General features: G+C 40.4%; 1 protein-coding gene across 6 annotated transcripts in view; it reads left to right on the top strand.

Moving 5' to 3' along the window:
* The window catches only part of LOC306827721 (discs large homolog 1-like protein), a 107376-nt gene that overhangs the window by 56471 nt on the left and 32867 nt on the right, over positions 1-18038 (top strand). For 5 of the 6 annotated variants that reach the window (XM_079349729.1, XM_079349730.1, XM_079349733.1 and 2 more), the window contains 7 exons: positions 6849-6902; positions 9949-9999; positions 12331-12455; positions 12631-12800; positions 13178-13314; positions 14648-14792; positions 15894-16026. In XM_079349729.1, the coding sequence (XP_079205855.1) occupies positions 6849-6902; positions 9949-9999; positions 12331-12455; positions 12631-12800; positions 13178-13314; positions 14648-14792; positions 15894-16026 (815 nt within the window). Of the gene's footprint in view, positions 1-1268; positions 2296-6848; positions 6903-9948; positions 10000-12330; positions 12456-12630; positions 12801-13177; positions 13315-14647; positions 14793-15893; positions 16027-18038 lie in introns of those variants that run through there. The other variant, XM_079349731.1, reaches the window with a different exon arrangement.

The raw sequence follows: 18038 nt of genomic DNA, 5'->3' as shown, positions 1-18038 counted from the left end.
TGAGTGTGTGTGTTGTGGCGTTATCCTCAACACAGATTTAGCACAGAAGCACTGAGACACACTCACAGGGAAGTAGGCCAATGCATGAAGACACACACACACACAAACACACAGGAGGCACTTCATAGACTGTATTCCAGCTGACCCGGCCTGGCATGTGATGCTTAAAAGAAACAAGACAAAGGTTGATGGAAGGGGCTGCCCTCCACCAATCACAGCTCTCCATTTATTGTGCACACACATACACACTGGTTGAGCGCTGTATCACTGTCCCTGGTTGCATATTGATTAGTCATGCCTGGCTGCTGTCATGTGCAGGAGTCCAGGGAAGCCCCTAATTGGCTAGTCCAGGAAAGAGAGAGAGAGAGGGGGGGGGAGTTGAAGAGAGAGAAAGGGATAGACACTGAGAGAGGGAGGCAGCTTAAAAAGATGAGAGAGTCTGAGAAAGAGAAGTGTGCTTAAAGATGTGGACCTACATCGAATCATAATAAGAGAGAGAGACAAAACAAGACAACGCAGAGAAAAGAAGACATATTATTGGACTCTATGGAACCTGAAATCTTAATGGAGACATTTGGCTTCAAAAAAACCCAAATGGAATCCAAATAGGAATCTCATCTGAGCAATCTACAGCTTTCTGTCTCTATACTTCATTTTGGAATATATGAATTGACCTCCATCATCTCCCAGCATGTTGGATACAAAGCAGGACTTCGCAAGATCACAGGTTGGAAATACAAGCTACTCTGATTGACCAACAACTAAAGTGGAGCCAGGATAAGAAAGACAAATCTTCGACTCGCGTCCTCTACAGAAACATCCTGAGATGAAGACGACCTGAAGCCATTTTTACCCTTCTTGAGTCTGCACCTTTTGTCTTACAGTTGACCCTGTAGCGCTGAGGGACGTTAAAACGGTCAATATACCCTGAAGTGCTTTTCTGGACTATCTGACGCTCTTATCAATTGTGTAAAGAAATGTTTAGTGTGACTACAAAACTGGGATCCGGCTTCAATGTTCTGATGTTCCAGTTATCTTAACACAGTCAGACACACTGATATAGAGAAGAGAAAAGGAAAGGGCAGGATTACCAACTCTGCCCTGGCGGCAAATGAGGAGAGGTTGTTCTGGAGAGGTGTGACCTACATTGTTCGGACACAAGTGATTTTGAGGAGCGACTCCTTTTTTCTCATCATACTGTAAAGAAGATGATAAGGTGAGGGGGACATTGAAAGATTCAGTGGATCTCTGTTGGAACTTTTTATCTCTCGAGTTATGACCACTTATTTTCACAGCCATGAGTTCTGCTGTAGCCCAAAGAAGCCCAGCACCAGCAGTGGCTCCACCAAGGGCAAGTCAGGCAAAGGCAAGGCCAAAGCAGGGAAAGGCCACTCTCATTCAAAACACAACCAGAGTTTATTGCAAATACATAAGCCAAACCTCCAGCTGCAACATTCACCTTTGCATTCACCAAGTCATCATCCTCATTCGCTAAAACATGGCTGCCATTCCCCAAAACACCTGCTTCTTTCACCTTCTCCCAGCTACTATCACATTGCACCACCATCTCCAACTCGTCAGCTGGCTTCACCATCGCCAACTTTTCAGCTGGGTCCACCATCACCAAATCGCACGCTGCACTCACCAAGCCAGCACCAGCTTCATCTATCGCCGAGCCAGCACCAGCTTCATCTATCGCCGAGCCAGCACCAGCTTCATCTATCGCCGAGCCAGCACCAGCTTCATCTATCGCCGAGCCAGCACCAGCTTCATCTATCGCCGAGCCAGCACCAGCTTCATCTATCGCCAAGCCACCACCAGCTGCAGCACGTTTGTCAAAACCATCACCAGTGCCATCCACCGGCCTCGCCAAGTCACCTGCTTTCCTCGCAATCAACACATCAACTCTGCCACCAACAACCACAACAGCAGATCCAGCTCCATTCACCAAGCCATCACTCATTTTTGGAACAGCACCACCACCAGCATTACCCTCCTCCTCTTCCTCACGCCTCCCAGTCGCTGTCCATCCATCCGTTTCACTCGCCGCAGCTCCCCTTGTGTGCAGCTCTCGGTGGATATGGGTGGAACACACTTCCAACTAACCTGGCCAACAGAAGCTCCAGAGGGAAGATTCCCAACCTGCAGAACAGTGTCAAAAAGAGTCCCACAAAGAGCAAAGCCAAGGGCAAGGCTGGGAACAAACCATGGCCAAATGACACTCATATCTGGACAGCTCACTCAATGGAAGCCCCCTTCCTCCACCATTTTACACCAATACAGGCCCATCTTCAGGTAAGTTTGTTTGGAGGATTCCGACTTGGGATTCCATACCACAGATAATTGTCGGCTACTATTTTAGTGAAAAAGTGCCTGTGTGCATTTTATGAAATTATTTCCCTCCACCTCTGATACACTGTTATAGGACACAGGTGATCAGTGTTCACTAAACTCAAATTTCAAAATGTGGTTGATGGAAAAGCCAATAGTTTTGTTCATGGGTCCATTCATAACAGAAATGCCTTGTTAAACTGTTTCGCATACAAACCGTAAACTGTAAATTATATTATCGCACATTCTTACAAACACATTGAAATGTTCAAAATACTGCCATCAAATACGGTGTTTGATAGAAGCACCCAGGCCTCTATTCTGATTGGCAAGTTTGTGTGGTAGTGTTTTATCAACCACAAGGTAGTAACACCCTGAGCATGCACTGCTACCTCGTCGATATCACACTAAATGTGAGCATACTTCTTAAATTGTATTTGTTGGTGCAGACTTGAAGTAGATGTGTGATATATGTGTAAAATATGCACTTACTTCCTTTTTACAACAGGAGCCGAGGTCCACAGCTTTAAGCAGTCTCTAATGTAAACACTTCAATTACCAAACATTTCTGATTCTTTTCACAAGTTTGTATTTCTCCAAATAGACTTTGTTGAAGTTTTTCACATTGTTGGGTAACACAACGAATTACTGAGCAAACCGAGCGTGCTTTAGTTAGAGGAGAACCAGAAAAGCTGTTGCCTGAAAATCAAGATGTACGATAATGTACAGTTTATAATAGCCATGCAAAAATGGTTATATGGTGATAAGCAGTCTGTTTCAACATCCCATGTATATATATATAAAAAAAACATAAATAACTAAGGAGCAAAAAATCATGTACAGTATGCCAGCTGTGGTTTATTGGCTTTTTTAGTCATTCTGCTTTACATTTGCTCCAGGCTCAGTGATCAGAGTTAGCATGTATAGTCTGATTAGCCTGATTAGCGTGATTACCATGGCTGTCCTGATTCGATTAGAGTCATGCTCCATCTTATTAACTCATTAGTCAAATGGAGTTTTATTGCACATTAGCAAGAAAGAAGGGGAAAGTGATATAAGGAGTGGCGTAATTGTGGAAATGAATGTGTGTTGTCATCCCTCAGGGCGGGCTTTTGTTTATAATAGGTTCAATTTAAAATAATTTTTAGGAGAGACTAAAGATGTGACTCATCATCATACCTCTTTAGTGTTATAACCTGTTGTTGATACTTATTTTTCCGAACCCAAAGATGTCTTTAGTGTTGGTTTTCAAACAAGTTATCGATGTGAAATGGTCTCCTGTTGACAAGATTTCAACTCAAAACGTTTTAGTTCGGGGAAGCATTCATCATGACGAGTTTTAAAAATCAGCATAAAAACAAGGGCAGGCAGAATGAAGTAAAGGCTTTGTTTTGGAATAGTCTGTAGTCCTTTCATAAACCTCTAAACAGGCTGCGGTGCCCTCAGGTGGCCTGGGAGGGCAAAGGCCACGGGACAGCAGAATAGAAGGCTCGAGTCCCCATTGTTTGCAGTTTCAGTCCTGGAGTGAAGGAGACAGTTGGTGTTGGTGTTTCTGGCAGTTTGATGGGTCAGCAGGTCCTTCAAGTCAGACGGGGCCTTTCAATGGATTTTGTAATTGATGCCAGTGAAGGGTGGATGGCGGGTGTGATGTGGGCATATTTTCGCACCCTCATCATAATCCCGGCGTCACAGTTTGGCATGTATTACAGCTCCTGGAGCTAGAGGGCTGCCTGGAGGTGAGAAAGGCCTGGATGAGTTGTGTGTCATGACTTAGTAGGTCACCTGACTTTTATAAGTTGGATGGCCAAAACAGCTGCTCTGTGCTTCAATAATTTTTTTTGACTTAAAAAACCCGCTGCATCTCATACTGTTTCTCAGCATTATCTTCTAGATTTCTCTTCATCTTTTCATTATTATTCTGCTTATTGAAGTGTTGTGACAGACAACCTGACGATGAAAACACACACACACACACACTCTCTCTCTTACTCAAGCATATTTTAATCCTGCAAAGAGAAACTAGAAATATGATGGAAGCCGTTTTCTGTCTCTTTGTTTGATGAGAGTCTGGATCTGTGTCTAAGCTGTGCTGTACTTGACTGAAGCAGGACATTATGCCATGGTAACAAAGCTGCTGTAACTGCAATTATGTAACAGCTCGCCATCACTTGGATACAGCGACAAAAAAACACACGTCTGGGTATGGATGTTGTGTTTGTGTGTTTGTGTGTGAGAGGCTTGTTTGTTTATATTTGCACGTTTGTTCTTTTGGCCTTTTTCATGTAACACACACACACACACACACACACACACACACACACACACACACACACAACACACTCGTATTGACATTACATAAGCCTACAGTCTGACATGGCGTGTTGATGGAATCACTAGCTGACTAACACACTGGATTTGTCCCTCTGTGAATAACACACACACACCTACACACACACACACACACACACACACACACACACACACACACACACACACAGACAGTACTGTGCACAGCACTGTTGTTAAAAACCTGAGAGTCTTTTAAAGTTCAGACAAGTGACAGTTAAACTAGAAGAAGGAAGTCAGCTTAGACGTATTTTAGCTTACATTAGCAATCGATGTGAGCTTTTCCGCTGAAATGATGGAAACAAAAAGAGTCATTGCTTTACAATTATATATCCTTCACCCATTCAGAAAGTAAAACTAAAGAAGAAGATACCTCGAGCTGGGCAACAACGGGTTAAAATGGTTTTTAAATCAATTTTGAAAGGCGTGAACGGTGTTTTGTAGAGTTGGTATTGTTTGATTCTAAACCTGTCGTACTCTTCTCTACAGTAATTACTTTAGGTTTGGACAATTCTGTGGTTTATGCTTGAACATGGAAACTGAACTTCCTTACAATGCACACAGTTAAGCCTCATGAAAGGAGGCCATACTTAACATCACGCCACAGGTTATATGACTTTATTAAGAGATAGGAAAGTGTCAAGAGTCCTAAATCATGGAGAGAGGGGGGGGGATAAACAACGCTACCAGCACCTTTACATGTTTGTATGACCTTAGAAGCCATGTTTAGCATATAAAGTAAAGTATGTGGCACCGGTGGCCGAGGCTACAGTCGTCAAACAGCCGTCAGCCCAGGTTTGAATCTGACCTGTCTCCCTGATTTCTGACTCTATCCACTGTCACATCTCTGTAATAAAGTGGGCCTGTAAACAAAAAATAAGAAATGACGCATCACCTGATAACCATCCACATTAACAATCACATAAACACACACATAAACACACTGTGGCAGGACGAGCCTTTGCTGTTCCCTCCACATCCACACACTGTACTGTAAGACCCTCCACCCACCCAGCGAGTCTTTTCTTACACTCTTAATCTGTATTTTTTTATAGCTCATGTCCGTGAGTTTGTCTGCTCACTCTGCTCCTCACTGCTGTGGTCGAGGGGACAGATCTGACTCCTCCCCCCCAATACCTATAATCCCTCTGATCCCTTCTCTTTCTCCCTTTCTACTCCCATGTGGGATCAAGCATCCTGTCAGCTTGACTGACAGACAGTTGGACATGTGGTGGAGAGAGAGAGAGAGAGAGAGAGAGAGTGGAAAAAGGACAATGAGAGAGGTAGAGATTAGTGTAAAGGGATAGTTGTGTTGCTGCTCTGTTGCTTATTGATGCCGTGTAGTGAAGTCTGCTTGGACTGTCTATTTGGTGCGCTAACTTATTCGATGCGTAGTTAGCTCGTCCGTTTGTAAACTCTTTTTTTTTTGGGCCTGCGTCACAAGAGCTGGAGCGTCAGATTATCGCGCTGGGATTGGCCTGCTCTTTGCTGGTTTGTCGGGTTTGGATGACTAGAGCTGCAGACGGCGGACTTGGAGCGAGCACTTAGATCCTTCTGGGGTAAAGAAAAGGAAAGCAGATCAGGAAAAGTGGATCATGAAAGGTTGATAAGATGGGTGCTCCTTTTGCACATACAAGGAGAAAAGCATGTTGCATGTTTAGCATCTAGTTTGAGGTTTGTCATTTGCTGTGCTAGCTTAGGGAGCAAGAGAGAAGATAATGTTGATCATCTCCTGCTGCTTCAGCCCGAGCCGTGCTGTGCTGGGCTTATCCAGGCCATAATGCGGTTGAAATAAGAGTTCAATCTGACATGTAAAAGTAAAGTACAGGCTATTATGATGCTGTGCTGAATTGCTAGAGCTGAAGTACTTTTTCAGAGCTTCATTCAACAGTCTGTGAGTTTACAGTGCTGTGCTCTCAGTGTAGTATACTGTATATACGTGTTGTCCATTATAAGGGCTTTGCAGTATGTCATGCGGTGTATGCAGTCGCTCCGTGGTGGTAATCTGTAGCAGATGTACTCAACATGCTGTACCAAAACATGAGACGAGTAAGTCACTGTTACAGATCTCTTTGTCTGTGTTTTGAAGTTAACCATGATTGTCAGTGGTAGTTAAATACTGTCTTTAGTGTTACTTTTGACTAAAAGGTGTTGTGCTGTTCTCTTTGCAGGCCAACCCCCCTCCAGTGGTGGTCAACACCGACAGCGTCGACACCCCCCCTTATGTGAGTAATAATTGAATATGTTGTCTGTGACGCCAAGTTGAAACCTTTACCCAAGACGGTGCCAGAACTGTAACATCAAAGTGGCCATGTCTGGCTCCTATTTATGTTGTCTTTTAAGACTTTACTGCAAAAGAGGCGAGTAAGGGCAAACACACACACAGATTCAAGATGAATGTCAGTGACCCTGAACCCTCATTCCTGACCTTTGGTGGCTCGTCTCACATTAACAGTACAGGTCAGGCGTATTAAGGAACTTCTTGTTTTGAGGGCAAGACTTAAGGGAATTCCACTGCCAAAGGGCTGCAAATTTACATTTCTTATCACTGAACTCCAAAAGCTAAGAACTTATATTTACTAATAATGAAACGTTTTCTTCCCTAAAGAAAAGAAGATTGATGTTTAAAAGAATAAACTAGTGCCCTTTTAGAGCATTTAAAAGGTTTTGTCTGAAAATGTTCTTCTGATCGGAGGTGCAGCTTCTTGTGTAAGCATATAACACAAGTCTTAATAAGAACAATTATTTGATGTAAACAAGTGACAGTTTTCACAACAGCAACGATTAAGTCATTTCAGTTTACCTGGCCTGTACATTAAACACACAGTGTACAGTCAATGCAATGACATGCATTTGGCCAGGATGCCTTTTAATCCTTCAAAAACAACACGGAAAAAGTCTGGATTCATGGCAATAAGATAAAATTACAATTTTTTAATTTAACAATCCTTTTTCACTTTTCACATTTTACAAATTAGACAAAGGCCTATAGGGAATATTATTCCTGCTTAATCTCCATAATAACCAATAACAATATTGTTTAATATTGTGTTGTCTGATTTTCTACTCTTTTCATCAGTGATGTCGTCCCTGTATGTGTTGTCTTCCGTGTATTCCCGCTGCCAAACAGATTTCCCTTATTGGCACTGAAGAATCTTAAACTGAATAATGATGCAGGGAGGAGAGGCTCAAGCGACCTTTCAGCGACTCTCCGGTGAATTGGTTGCAATTTAGCAGTGCTTTTTTATTTCTTAGGATTCAGGTGGTACGTCAACATGAAAAAAACGGAAGATACTCATAGAGAATTTCTAATATGCATGCACTCTTAGATATTTGTTTATTTGTCAGACTTCCAGTCCTCAGTGCAATATTTTTCTGCTGATTGAAAAGCTGGACTAAGACTGCTATAAATGTGTTTTTAAGGTGGATTTGGAGAACTATGCAGCAGAGCGGAGTATCTAAGCCTCTCTGAAGAGGTCACGCAGAGGTCACACTTATAGTACATTCATTTATGAATATATTTTCAAAGTTCTCCTTCAAGCTTTACTAGCAGGTAGTGGATATATCCTATCTCTTTGTTGTTACACAATTAAAGATTTGTGATCCTATTCACCGTACCTGAGTAGCACCTCAATGCACAACAGTTGTCATCCTTGCTCCTTGCCACTGTTTTTAAAATTCAACTGAATCAACTTTAAAAAGTTTCAATGCAAACTTCTGAATTTGTGAATTGTAAGGTTGAAAATGTAGCAGCAAGTGTTTCAGAATCTACAATTATTTGGAACAAATCCTTTAATTTTATCCTAAAAAATAAAAGAAAGTAGTTAATAAAAGACTTGTTCAGTGTTAACTTTTGAATCATTTAAAAAAAAAAGTTCAGTTATGTCAACGTTGTCGTCAGTTAAAGTGCACAGAAGCGATGGCAGCGTCCTGGATTTGGGCTGAATCTCGGTCCAGAATGAGATGGATCCAGATGTCATTTTACTGGAAGCCAGCTGCCACCGAGAATCTGTGTGTGTTGTTGTTAGATAAGTTTATTATGTAATTACTGTTTAAATACTCTCCTCTGAACTGCCTGTAATAGCACACAAAGAGATGGAAATGAGTTTTCTCACGCAGATTTCACTTTCAGCTCACATGACTGTGGACTGTTTTTTTTAATTTCTCCCAAAGACTCACGCGTACAGCAAAAACAGCAGTAATATGAGGTGTTATGATAAAGGCAAAGACTTGGATATTAGTCAAAGTTGCCCCTTTTTAAACAGTAAACAAAACCATAAAGGAAGAAGGCTTTCACTATCAGTGTTTGATAACGTCTCAATTTGAAAATCAATCACACAACAAGTGGAACCTTCAACAACATGAATACTGATGACTTCTGTCCTTGATTATAGCAGATAATCCAATATTCAATGCTAAGTAAATCAACTAAGAGTGTGTGCCGGGTTCTAGCAGACAAACCTCGCTGCACATGATGGCTGATGGAAGACTGTGCCCTCTGTTTGAAACCACAGAAATTCAAAATCTAAACTAATCTGACTGCACAGAGACACAGATTACAGCCAAAGGGATTACATGGGCCATTGGGATGGCACTCGACCACAGTGTTTGTGTGTACGTGTTTGTATGTGTGCGCAGCAGCTACAGCAGCGACGCGGCGCTCATATCCCCGTATGAACCGTAGGGGAACTGAAAATATAGAATACATCGGATCTATTTGCGTGCTATTAATTCACTCAGGAAATAAAGATTTATCGATACATTTTTTAACGTGAAGGCGGTCGAGGGCTGAGCAGCCTGATTGGCTCCTGGGTAATTCATCAGGGATGTTCTTAAATATGACATCAGAGATACATCACCACATAATACGTATTACTGAGTTAATCTCTGGGATTCATGCGTCATTCATGAAGCAAATATCTAAATTCACTTTTCCGTAGCACGCCACGGAAATGTAATGCAGTTTGTTTTACCTTCTGCGTGAATTAATGGTCAGACCCACAGCTCCCACTTTGTATCAGGTGAAGAAAGGGAACACTTAAGGTGGTTTTAAATGGCATGAAATATACTGGCAGACAATAGTCAATGCACATTCATGTCATGTGAAAGCAGGGCAGGATTTGATGATCTTTCAGATTGAATGTTACGTACATGCCCGGAGAGAAACATCAAGTAGGAATTATAAACGTCCAAAAGAGTAAAGTTGAACAAGCATCCATGAGAGTAAAACAGCTGCACTCCTCATGACACCACTTTCTTCCTCTTCAACAGGCCAATGGAACAGAAGCAGACTATGAGTATGAGGAAATCGCGCTGGAGCGGGTAAGAACTTCAAACACAATTATGGGAACTCCCTTCTTTTAATGCTGGCTTGTTGTTATGCACACTGTAAATATACACACGAGCCCTTCACAGTGTCTCCATCTGTTCAGCTTGACCCACGTCCTCCCCCCAACTCTCCCCCTAATCACTCTACAGTACAAACATCATCAGTGCTGTCAGAAGCTCAATGATTTTTGAGTGCTTGTCTGCACTCAACTGTAAGAAGTTGAGTCTTTGATTGGAAAAAAAAAAGTGAATTAAAGCTGAGAAGGAGTGAACATATGAAGTGAACGATTTAAGAATGCATTTTTTGGCTCAGGCCTTAGACTTAAGAGAGATCATTGTAATGACTTTGAGACAACTTGGTTTTAGCTAAAAGAAGAAACTAAAGATCTTCAGTCTTATTTGAACCCAGAACTGCCACAAGCGAAACAAAGACAACATCAGTGATCACAGTTTCATGGTCCGTAAATACAGACCTTTCTCAAGTTCTCTTGGCATCTCATATAGATAAAAAAAGTCACATTTATATTTGTTTCAAACACAAAGCAAATAAGGTAACTAGATCTAAAATGCACAAATACATTTCTTGTTTTCTGTACCAAACAGAACAGTGTGCAGGACTTATACTATATCGGGTCGTTAATAAGTTATTGCATGTTGGACTTCTCTTTTAAAAGAGATATATATTTTGTTTGATTTTCAGTATTGAACTGAAGCTTAATTCTCTGGTATCAGAGCGATCCTACCAAACAATGTGATTTTACCTACAGCGTGGATTGCAAACTTTTAACAGCGCTAGATGTTAAGTCAAACAAATCACATAAATCAGACTTTAAGCACAAGAAAGAAAAGAGAAAATACTTTCTATGGTTCTCATTATTCTAAGGTTTGATCATTTGCATTTCTCATTGAGATTTCTGTATCTATGATGATATAACAGGTCTTGCCTATGTCGATAATTTGTATATGAATAGGCATTTTGTTCATGAGCTACAGCCATTGAATTCAAATTCAAAAAAATATGCTGAAAAGAGTTTAAAGTCCAGCTAGCTTGTTTTTAGTTCTTGTCTTCTGCACACCAGTAAATAAAGAGACTGTTTTGATTCTAAGTTATTATTTTGAAGTTGTAGAGTAAACATTTAGATAACACAAAAACATGTTAACATTTCCCCCCCCGAATATTCCATTTCGAGGTTAGGCTGATGAACAACGTTTCCATAATCATAAGCTTGTTGTTCTACTGACATCTGACGTCTTATAATAATGTCATGTTATTTTATATATTGTTTTGAATTTCTTAATTCTCTTATTAATTCTAAAATAAATCCTGCCAGCTATCTCACTTCTCAGTTGTTATTCTGCTCGGTCTTCATTGGGTCCAACCCTGCTGACCCTGTTTCTCAGTCCTCTCTACTCCTCGTCCATCCTCGCCTACTTTCTTTTTCCTGTTTCAACCCCTCCCCTCCCTCATTATATTCCCCTTTCTCTCCCCTGAGGCTCTCTCTCTCTCTCTCTCTCTCTCTCTCTCTCTCTCTCTCTCTCTCTGTCTCCCCTTCTCTATTCTCCTGTGACCTGGTTCTGTCTGCATGACGGGATCTGCTTTAAAGACACCATGGACGTACACGCAAGCACAGGCACAGACATTACACTTATACTTTTAAACCCGGTGACAAGGCATGACAGAGTGAGGGAAACTCATGCAGCCATGGATGTCATCAGCTACCGAGGTCAACGTACAGAGGTGCTCTACTGTGTGTCATTTGGTAATGAAGAGTACAAGTTAACTTGTTCTTCATTCACAAGACAAACTTCTTTTTTAAGGAGTTAAAATGTAGGCGACATAAGGAGCAGTGAGTTCCATTTGGTCAAGAATAAAGACAAACATGACTATCTGTGTGTTATTTAAATATTGATTTTAAAGTATCTGGGTGTCTCAGTGAAGAAGTTATCATTCTGTGGAAGGACAGCTACATGAAGCAGAGTTTTTAAAAACAATATGAGTAACTCTGTCATTTATCCAAGATCTGCTCTCAAATGATAGTTGGCAACATATTGTTAAAACTTCAAAAACATGTCATTAATTGGAAAAACAACAAACAGACAGAAAAGAACATTATAACACAAAGAAATTCAAATACTAAGATTTGGCATTTTTGTATTGACATTGAATCAAAACAAGAGATAAAAGAAAAATAAAAGCAGTAAAATCGCTGAGTGTGTATGATCCCTGACTGATCTCCTGACCTCAGACATCAGATAATATCCAGTGTTCGTGTGTTCAGAAGGTTTCTTTTTCTCTCCATTAAGACTCTTCATGTTTATTTTCAGGGTAACTCAGGTCTGGGGTTCAGCATCGCAGGAGGGACAGACAACCCTCACATTGGAGAAGATCCTTCTATCTTCATCACCAAGATTATACCTGGAGGGGCCGCCGCTCAGAATGGACGACTCAGGTACACACACACACACACACACACACACACACACACACACACACACACACACACACACACACACACACACAAATTAAAATAATTCAGTTGTATTTATTTTATTCGATTTTGATCACATTGTTTGTTGTGAATTGATCAGTAATCCTCTGTTTGGACATTTCTGTGTTCTGTGCAGGGTGAATGACTGCATAGTCCGTGTCAATGAGGCCGACGTCAGGGAGGTGACCCACAGTGGAGCTGTGGAGGCACTGAAGGAGGCAGGAGGTCTGGTCAGACTGTGTATACGAAGAAGGAGGAGCCTCACTGAGAGAGTCATGGATATCAAGCTAGTCAAAGGGCCCAAAGGTGAGAAAAAACTACGAATGTAAAAAGGCCTCCTGATGCTGTCTGTCAGCAGTAAAACATATATATGTGTGTTTTGTTTTTTGTTGCTTCTTTCCAGCACATTGAATGATCATTTTAAGATTAGAGTGCTGCATTTTAGTGACAAGCTTTTTTTCCTGTATGTTTCAGCAAAAAAACATTATAGTATAGCAGTATATGTGATCATGGGAAAGTAAATCAAAGACTTGAAGCTTAAAAGCTGCATCGTATTAAATCTAACTGCCATAACTGTTAAAAAGTGGAGAGCAAACAAAAAAAGGCAGGACTGCATTTAAATTCATGACAGACAACATTGTCAGAATATCAAACATTTCGGACTTGTTGCTGTTTTCTTTCAGGTTTAGGATTCAGTATAGCAGGTGGAGTTGGAAACCAACACGTCCCAGGTGACAACGGCATCTATGTGACCAAGGTCATCGAGGGAGGAGCTGCGCACAAAGACGGACGGCTACAGATAGGGGACAAACTTGTGGCTGTGAGAAACTTTTTTCATTCCGGTTCATTCTTTTTCTTGTGTGCTCTTTGAATGTAGATTGTAGTCAACATTAAAGCTGATTAGTTTTACTGATTTAACTTGGTGGCCATGAGATGATATAAAGTCACCACATAAAATATCGTGATACTGTGCTGTATAGATTTTTCCCTCACGTTTAATAATGAATATCCCTTACTAGCATCAATAGCATCAAAAAGTAATTCTAGTAAAAGTAGGTTTCATTTTCCACCCTCAGTCTAAGCAAGCCAGAAAAAGTTTGCTCCTGTTTAGTGTCATTGTTGGAAAGTTACTTAAAAAATGATTGAATGAGTTCAGTTTATACTTTAAAATTTCCAAAGCCCCTTTAAAAATAAAAACACATACCTACATGTTCCTCAGTTTACCTCCTGGGTTTGTGTTAAGGACAGTGTACAGGGGTTTTTGTCTTTGTGTTTAGAGGATACACAGAACACAGAGTACATCCATTCAACCTAAACTTTATCAAACAAAATACATTTACACTCCATTATCATCATGTATCATGTTTTGTTAACTTTATTGTAGCAGGAACCCCTTGAGATTCAGCAACCATACAATACTAAGAATATATTTATCTGTGCTAACCCTTACAACATGGTGAGAAAAGCAGCTCATAGCTGCTGTAGGTTTGGATAAGAAGATTACACACATACGATGTGAGATTACCCTGCATGGCCTTGTACACATGATTTTATAAATGAAACTGTCTACACAGATTTAGTGATGGCCAACCAACCAATTCATAAAGCGTACAGTGATGAGTTCAGGACCCAGGGTAATAAATCAAAGGGCACAGAATCTAAACCCTGAAGTACATATCTATCTATATCTATATATATATATATATATATATATATATATATATATATATGTGTATGGGTGTGTGTGTGTGTGTGTGTGTGTGTGTGTGTGTGTGTGTGTGTGTGTGTGTGTATATATATATATATATATATATATATATATATATATAGACTTAGAAGTATTTTCCCCAAAATCAAAATCTCCTCTCAGTTACAGTTTCTTCACTAGATTTTTAATGCAGATTTTAACATAAATGACATAGTACTTGATTGCTTTTTCAAGTCTCCATTTACAGAGTAGAGATTTGACTACCTGGGGATTTGAAACACACAAAAAAGACACTTGAACACACCATGGAATCAGAAACTACACTGCAGGATAGCATCCACTCTGTATTTTTTTCGAAGGTTTTACATTTACTTTAATGATATTAATATTTTTATAAATACTCTTCATCCATAGTAATATGTCAGTTATCTTCATGTGTGTCCAGGTAAACGCCTCGTGTTTGGAGGAGGTCACCCATGAGGAGGCAGTTGCTGCTCTGAAGTCCACTCCTGATGTTGTTTACTTGCGTGTGGCCAAACACACCTCCCTTTTAATCAACGACAACTTCCCTCCACCCGATGTCACTAACTGTGAGTACCAGAGACTCACCCACGATATATCCAAGTCTGACAAACGATTTTAACATGTCCTATGTAAACACAACATCAGGCACACTTTGCTGTGAAATGCTGCCCTGGGAATGTTGCACACTCTGAGAAGGCAGAGCATTTTTGGGCCAGATGGTGCTGAACCATAAAGAACAGCGAGGAACAAAGCTGTTTGTGAAGATTTTTGCTGAGGATGGGCTTTTAATGGAAACTTCTCATCTAATGTTGGGCTCATAAAACTACTTTTAGAAATGTAGCACAACATGTAACTTTTACCTTCAAGAGACCAATCAAAAGTGACAAGCTCAGTAGCTGATGTTGACAACCAGATCTTCGTGTTTGTGTGTTTAATTCTGAAATGCTAGTAGAAGAAGCCCGAGACAGCGACGTGACTATGATGGAATAAAAACCTTTTAAGGCATTAAAGCAAGTGTGCGGGCACATCTTCTTCCTCAGAGAAAGAAGCACGACCAGTTTGTCTGCGAGGAAGAGTTTTGCTTTTTCATATTGAAGGTTAATGTTCGTTTATTAGACCCTAGAGAGGCACATTTGTTTTGCAGGTACATACAACACATAACAATACAGGTAAATACAGTAACCTGGGGGATTTTAAAGGGGCCACTGTTACTTTAGTAAGGCTTTTGTTTGAAGCCTTTTTTAGATGGCTAGAATCGTTTTATATTATGGTTTAAAATATGTAATGAATCATCAAGCTGACCGTTTTTAATGTGCGATATGAAGGACTAATAATCAGGCTTGATAAATTTAGTCCACTGGATGACAGCCACTTGAAACCTCTCCAGATAAGCATATTATCAAACAACATGTTGACACATTAGAAAACAGCATATATCACACCACCGCCTCTCACAGTCTCTCTGATTTTATACAGAACATTCCCAGTTCTGACAGTAAGAATAGAAATACAGAACGGACATGAAGTTTACCTCTCACTCTGAACTGATTTTTAATCATTTCCAAAAACAGTCTGTAAAAAGAGCGCATGATTGGATACATAAATAGATTGAACTTAAATGTTTACCAGTGAGGAAAAGTATTAAAAAATGTGTTTGTTTCCTCCAGCTTACTCCCCACATCAAGACAACCATATAAGCCCCTACATGAGCGGCAGCCAGTCAGTAAGCCCTGCCCCCTTGACCACGCCCAGATACTCACCGCTGCCGAGGGCTATGGCCGGAGACGACGACATCCCCAGGTGAGATGTGACCCACAAACACGTGCTGCATATTTATGGGACAAAAGAGACAAAAGATGTTTCTCCATTAAAACAATTATATTCATGATCCACTTTTGTAAAAATGACCAATAATTGAGAAAGTGACCTCCGAACCTACATTTTAAGATCGTTCATCGCATTGTCTACAATAAGTCTACAAATATTTGGCTCAAGTCTGAGGGAGACACAACATCATGACTATAGTTTTTAAAGATGCAAGAATGAAATACACACATGAAAATGAACCTAATGCATTTTAGTATTATTTTAAAATGTATTTATAAGGTGAGCTAAACTCAGGCAGGGAAACCTTTTTTTGCCATCTTCCTCTTACTTTACCTTCATGTCGTCGTCTTCCTCTGAGCTCCCTCAAAGGATCCAAAACAACAACAACAGATTCAATAAGAGTGTCTGAAGGCCATAGAGGACCTCAGAAAGTGCAGTACAGTGTGACCTCTTTACCTGCCTGCTCCCTGTGCTGACACACACACAGACACGCACGCACGCACGCACACACACACACACACACACACACACACACACACACACACACACACACACACACACACACACACACACACAAACTCCCAGTGCTGTTCTACTGTCTTTAATCCGTTTTAATGGACGGATTACATCCCATCACAGCCCTCGTCACTCTACTGGCGTCACCGTGGTTACCAGAATATGACTCATTTCGTCATAGTCCTGTTGGCCAATCATTGCCCTTTGATTATAATAAATCTGATAAGCCACAGACTGACTGCATAGCGGTCATATTGACGTCTGCCATGCTTTATTTGCTGTCTTCTTTTTTCTCACTGCCTCTTATTCTCTCTCCTCTATCTTTCCACGTGTTTACATTCTCATGCACATAGAGGATTAAGGCTTTTAGTAAAAGTCCACTGAGTGTTCACAATAACAAAAGAAAAATCAGCTTTATGCTGCAGAATGAAGGATGCACTAATTCAGTTATTTTGAATCTTACTGATGTCTTACTGATTATATACGTCAAAGTAACTGATTCTCTAATTACCCAACTGGCTGTATAATAAACCGAGCTGCAGGGAATTTAATGGAACAACGTTAACATGGTAACGCTGGGACATTTAAACTATGCCACCAGCCTATATTAATGAGTGTAACCTTTAGATGATGCACTGAATTTTTAGGACACTTCTTAAACGGTCAGTGTGAAATGAAATGAAACCACTGAGAAGGAAATCAAGTGTGTGAGCATGCTCTTTTTAAATAACCTAAAGCAAGCTTTGTTTTAAGATTAATCTACCATTTTCCATCTTTAAAATGTTTTTCTTTTTTTTCTTTTTTTTTTCGGGAGTGTGCTTGAATAAATTAACGGAAATGTGGATCAATCTTTTCCTGGTTCTGATCCACTGATTTAATACTGAAGCGTCCATCTTTCTTTCTTTCTTTCGTAGTCTAAGTAGATGTTAAGGCTTCATACTCGGATTTGTTTACATCTTGATCATGTTTCACTTCAGTGGTTCAGAAGAACATCGGCTATTATTACACATTGTTTCATGAAAACACTTTCTGGTAATGATCTCCTGAACTATTCCTGATAGAAGTTTGTTTTCAGATGAATATGTCTACTTCAAGTTGTTAATAGATTATTTTCTATGTATTATCTTTGCTATAATCCTGCTTTTCTAGTGCAGTCTCATTACCTCGCCCTCTCGGGGAACGCAACAGTAATAAGCTGAGTCAGAAGTAGGTGTGTGGTCTGGACTTAGTAGCTCACTCACTGTGGCGCTGCAAAGAAGCAGAGATAGTGCCATACTGACATCTGCTGGTCATTTTGGTGAATTATCCCAATTTTAAAAAGACTTTCCTCGTGCAAGTTTGTCATGTCTGAACCAAGAGATTATATATCACTGTGAATTTAAAACACTGAATATAAGTCAAATATTCTTAGACCACGGTCCACAGAAGGAGCCAATGATCAAATGTCATTAGTCATCACGCGACCTCCA

This window comes from Symphodus melops (genome assembly GCF_947650265.1).
Source record: "Symphodus melops genome assembly, chromosome: 8".
Classification (NCBI taxonomy): Eukaryota; Metazoa; Chordata; class Actinopteri; order Labriformes; family Labridae; genus Symphodus; species Symphodus melops.
The sequence above is the reverse complement of the archived record's forward strand: the minus strand, read 5'-3'. Positions and strand labels throughout refer to the sequence as shown.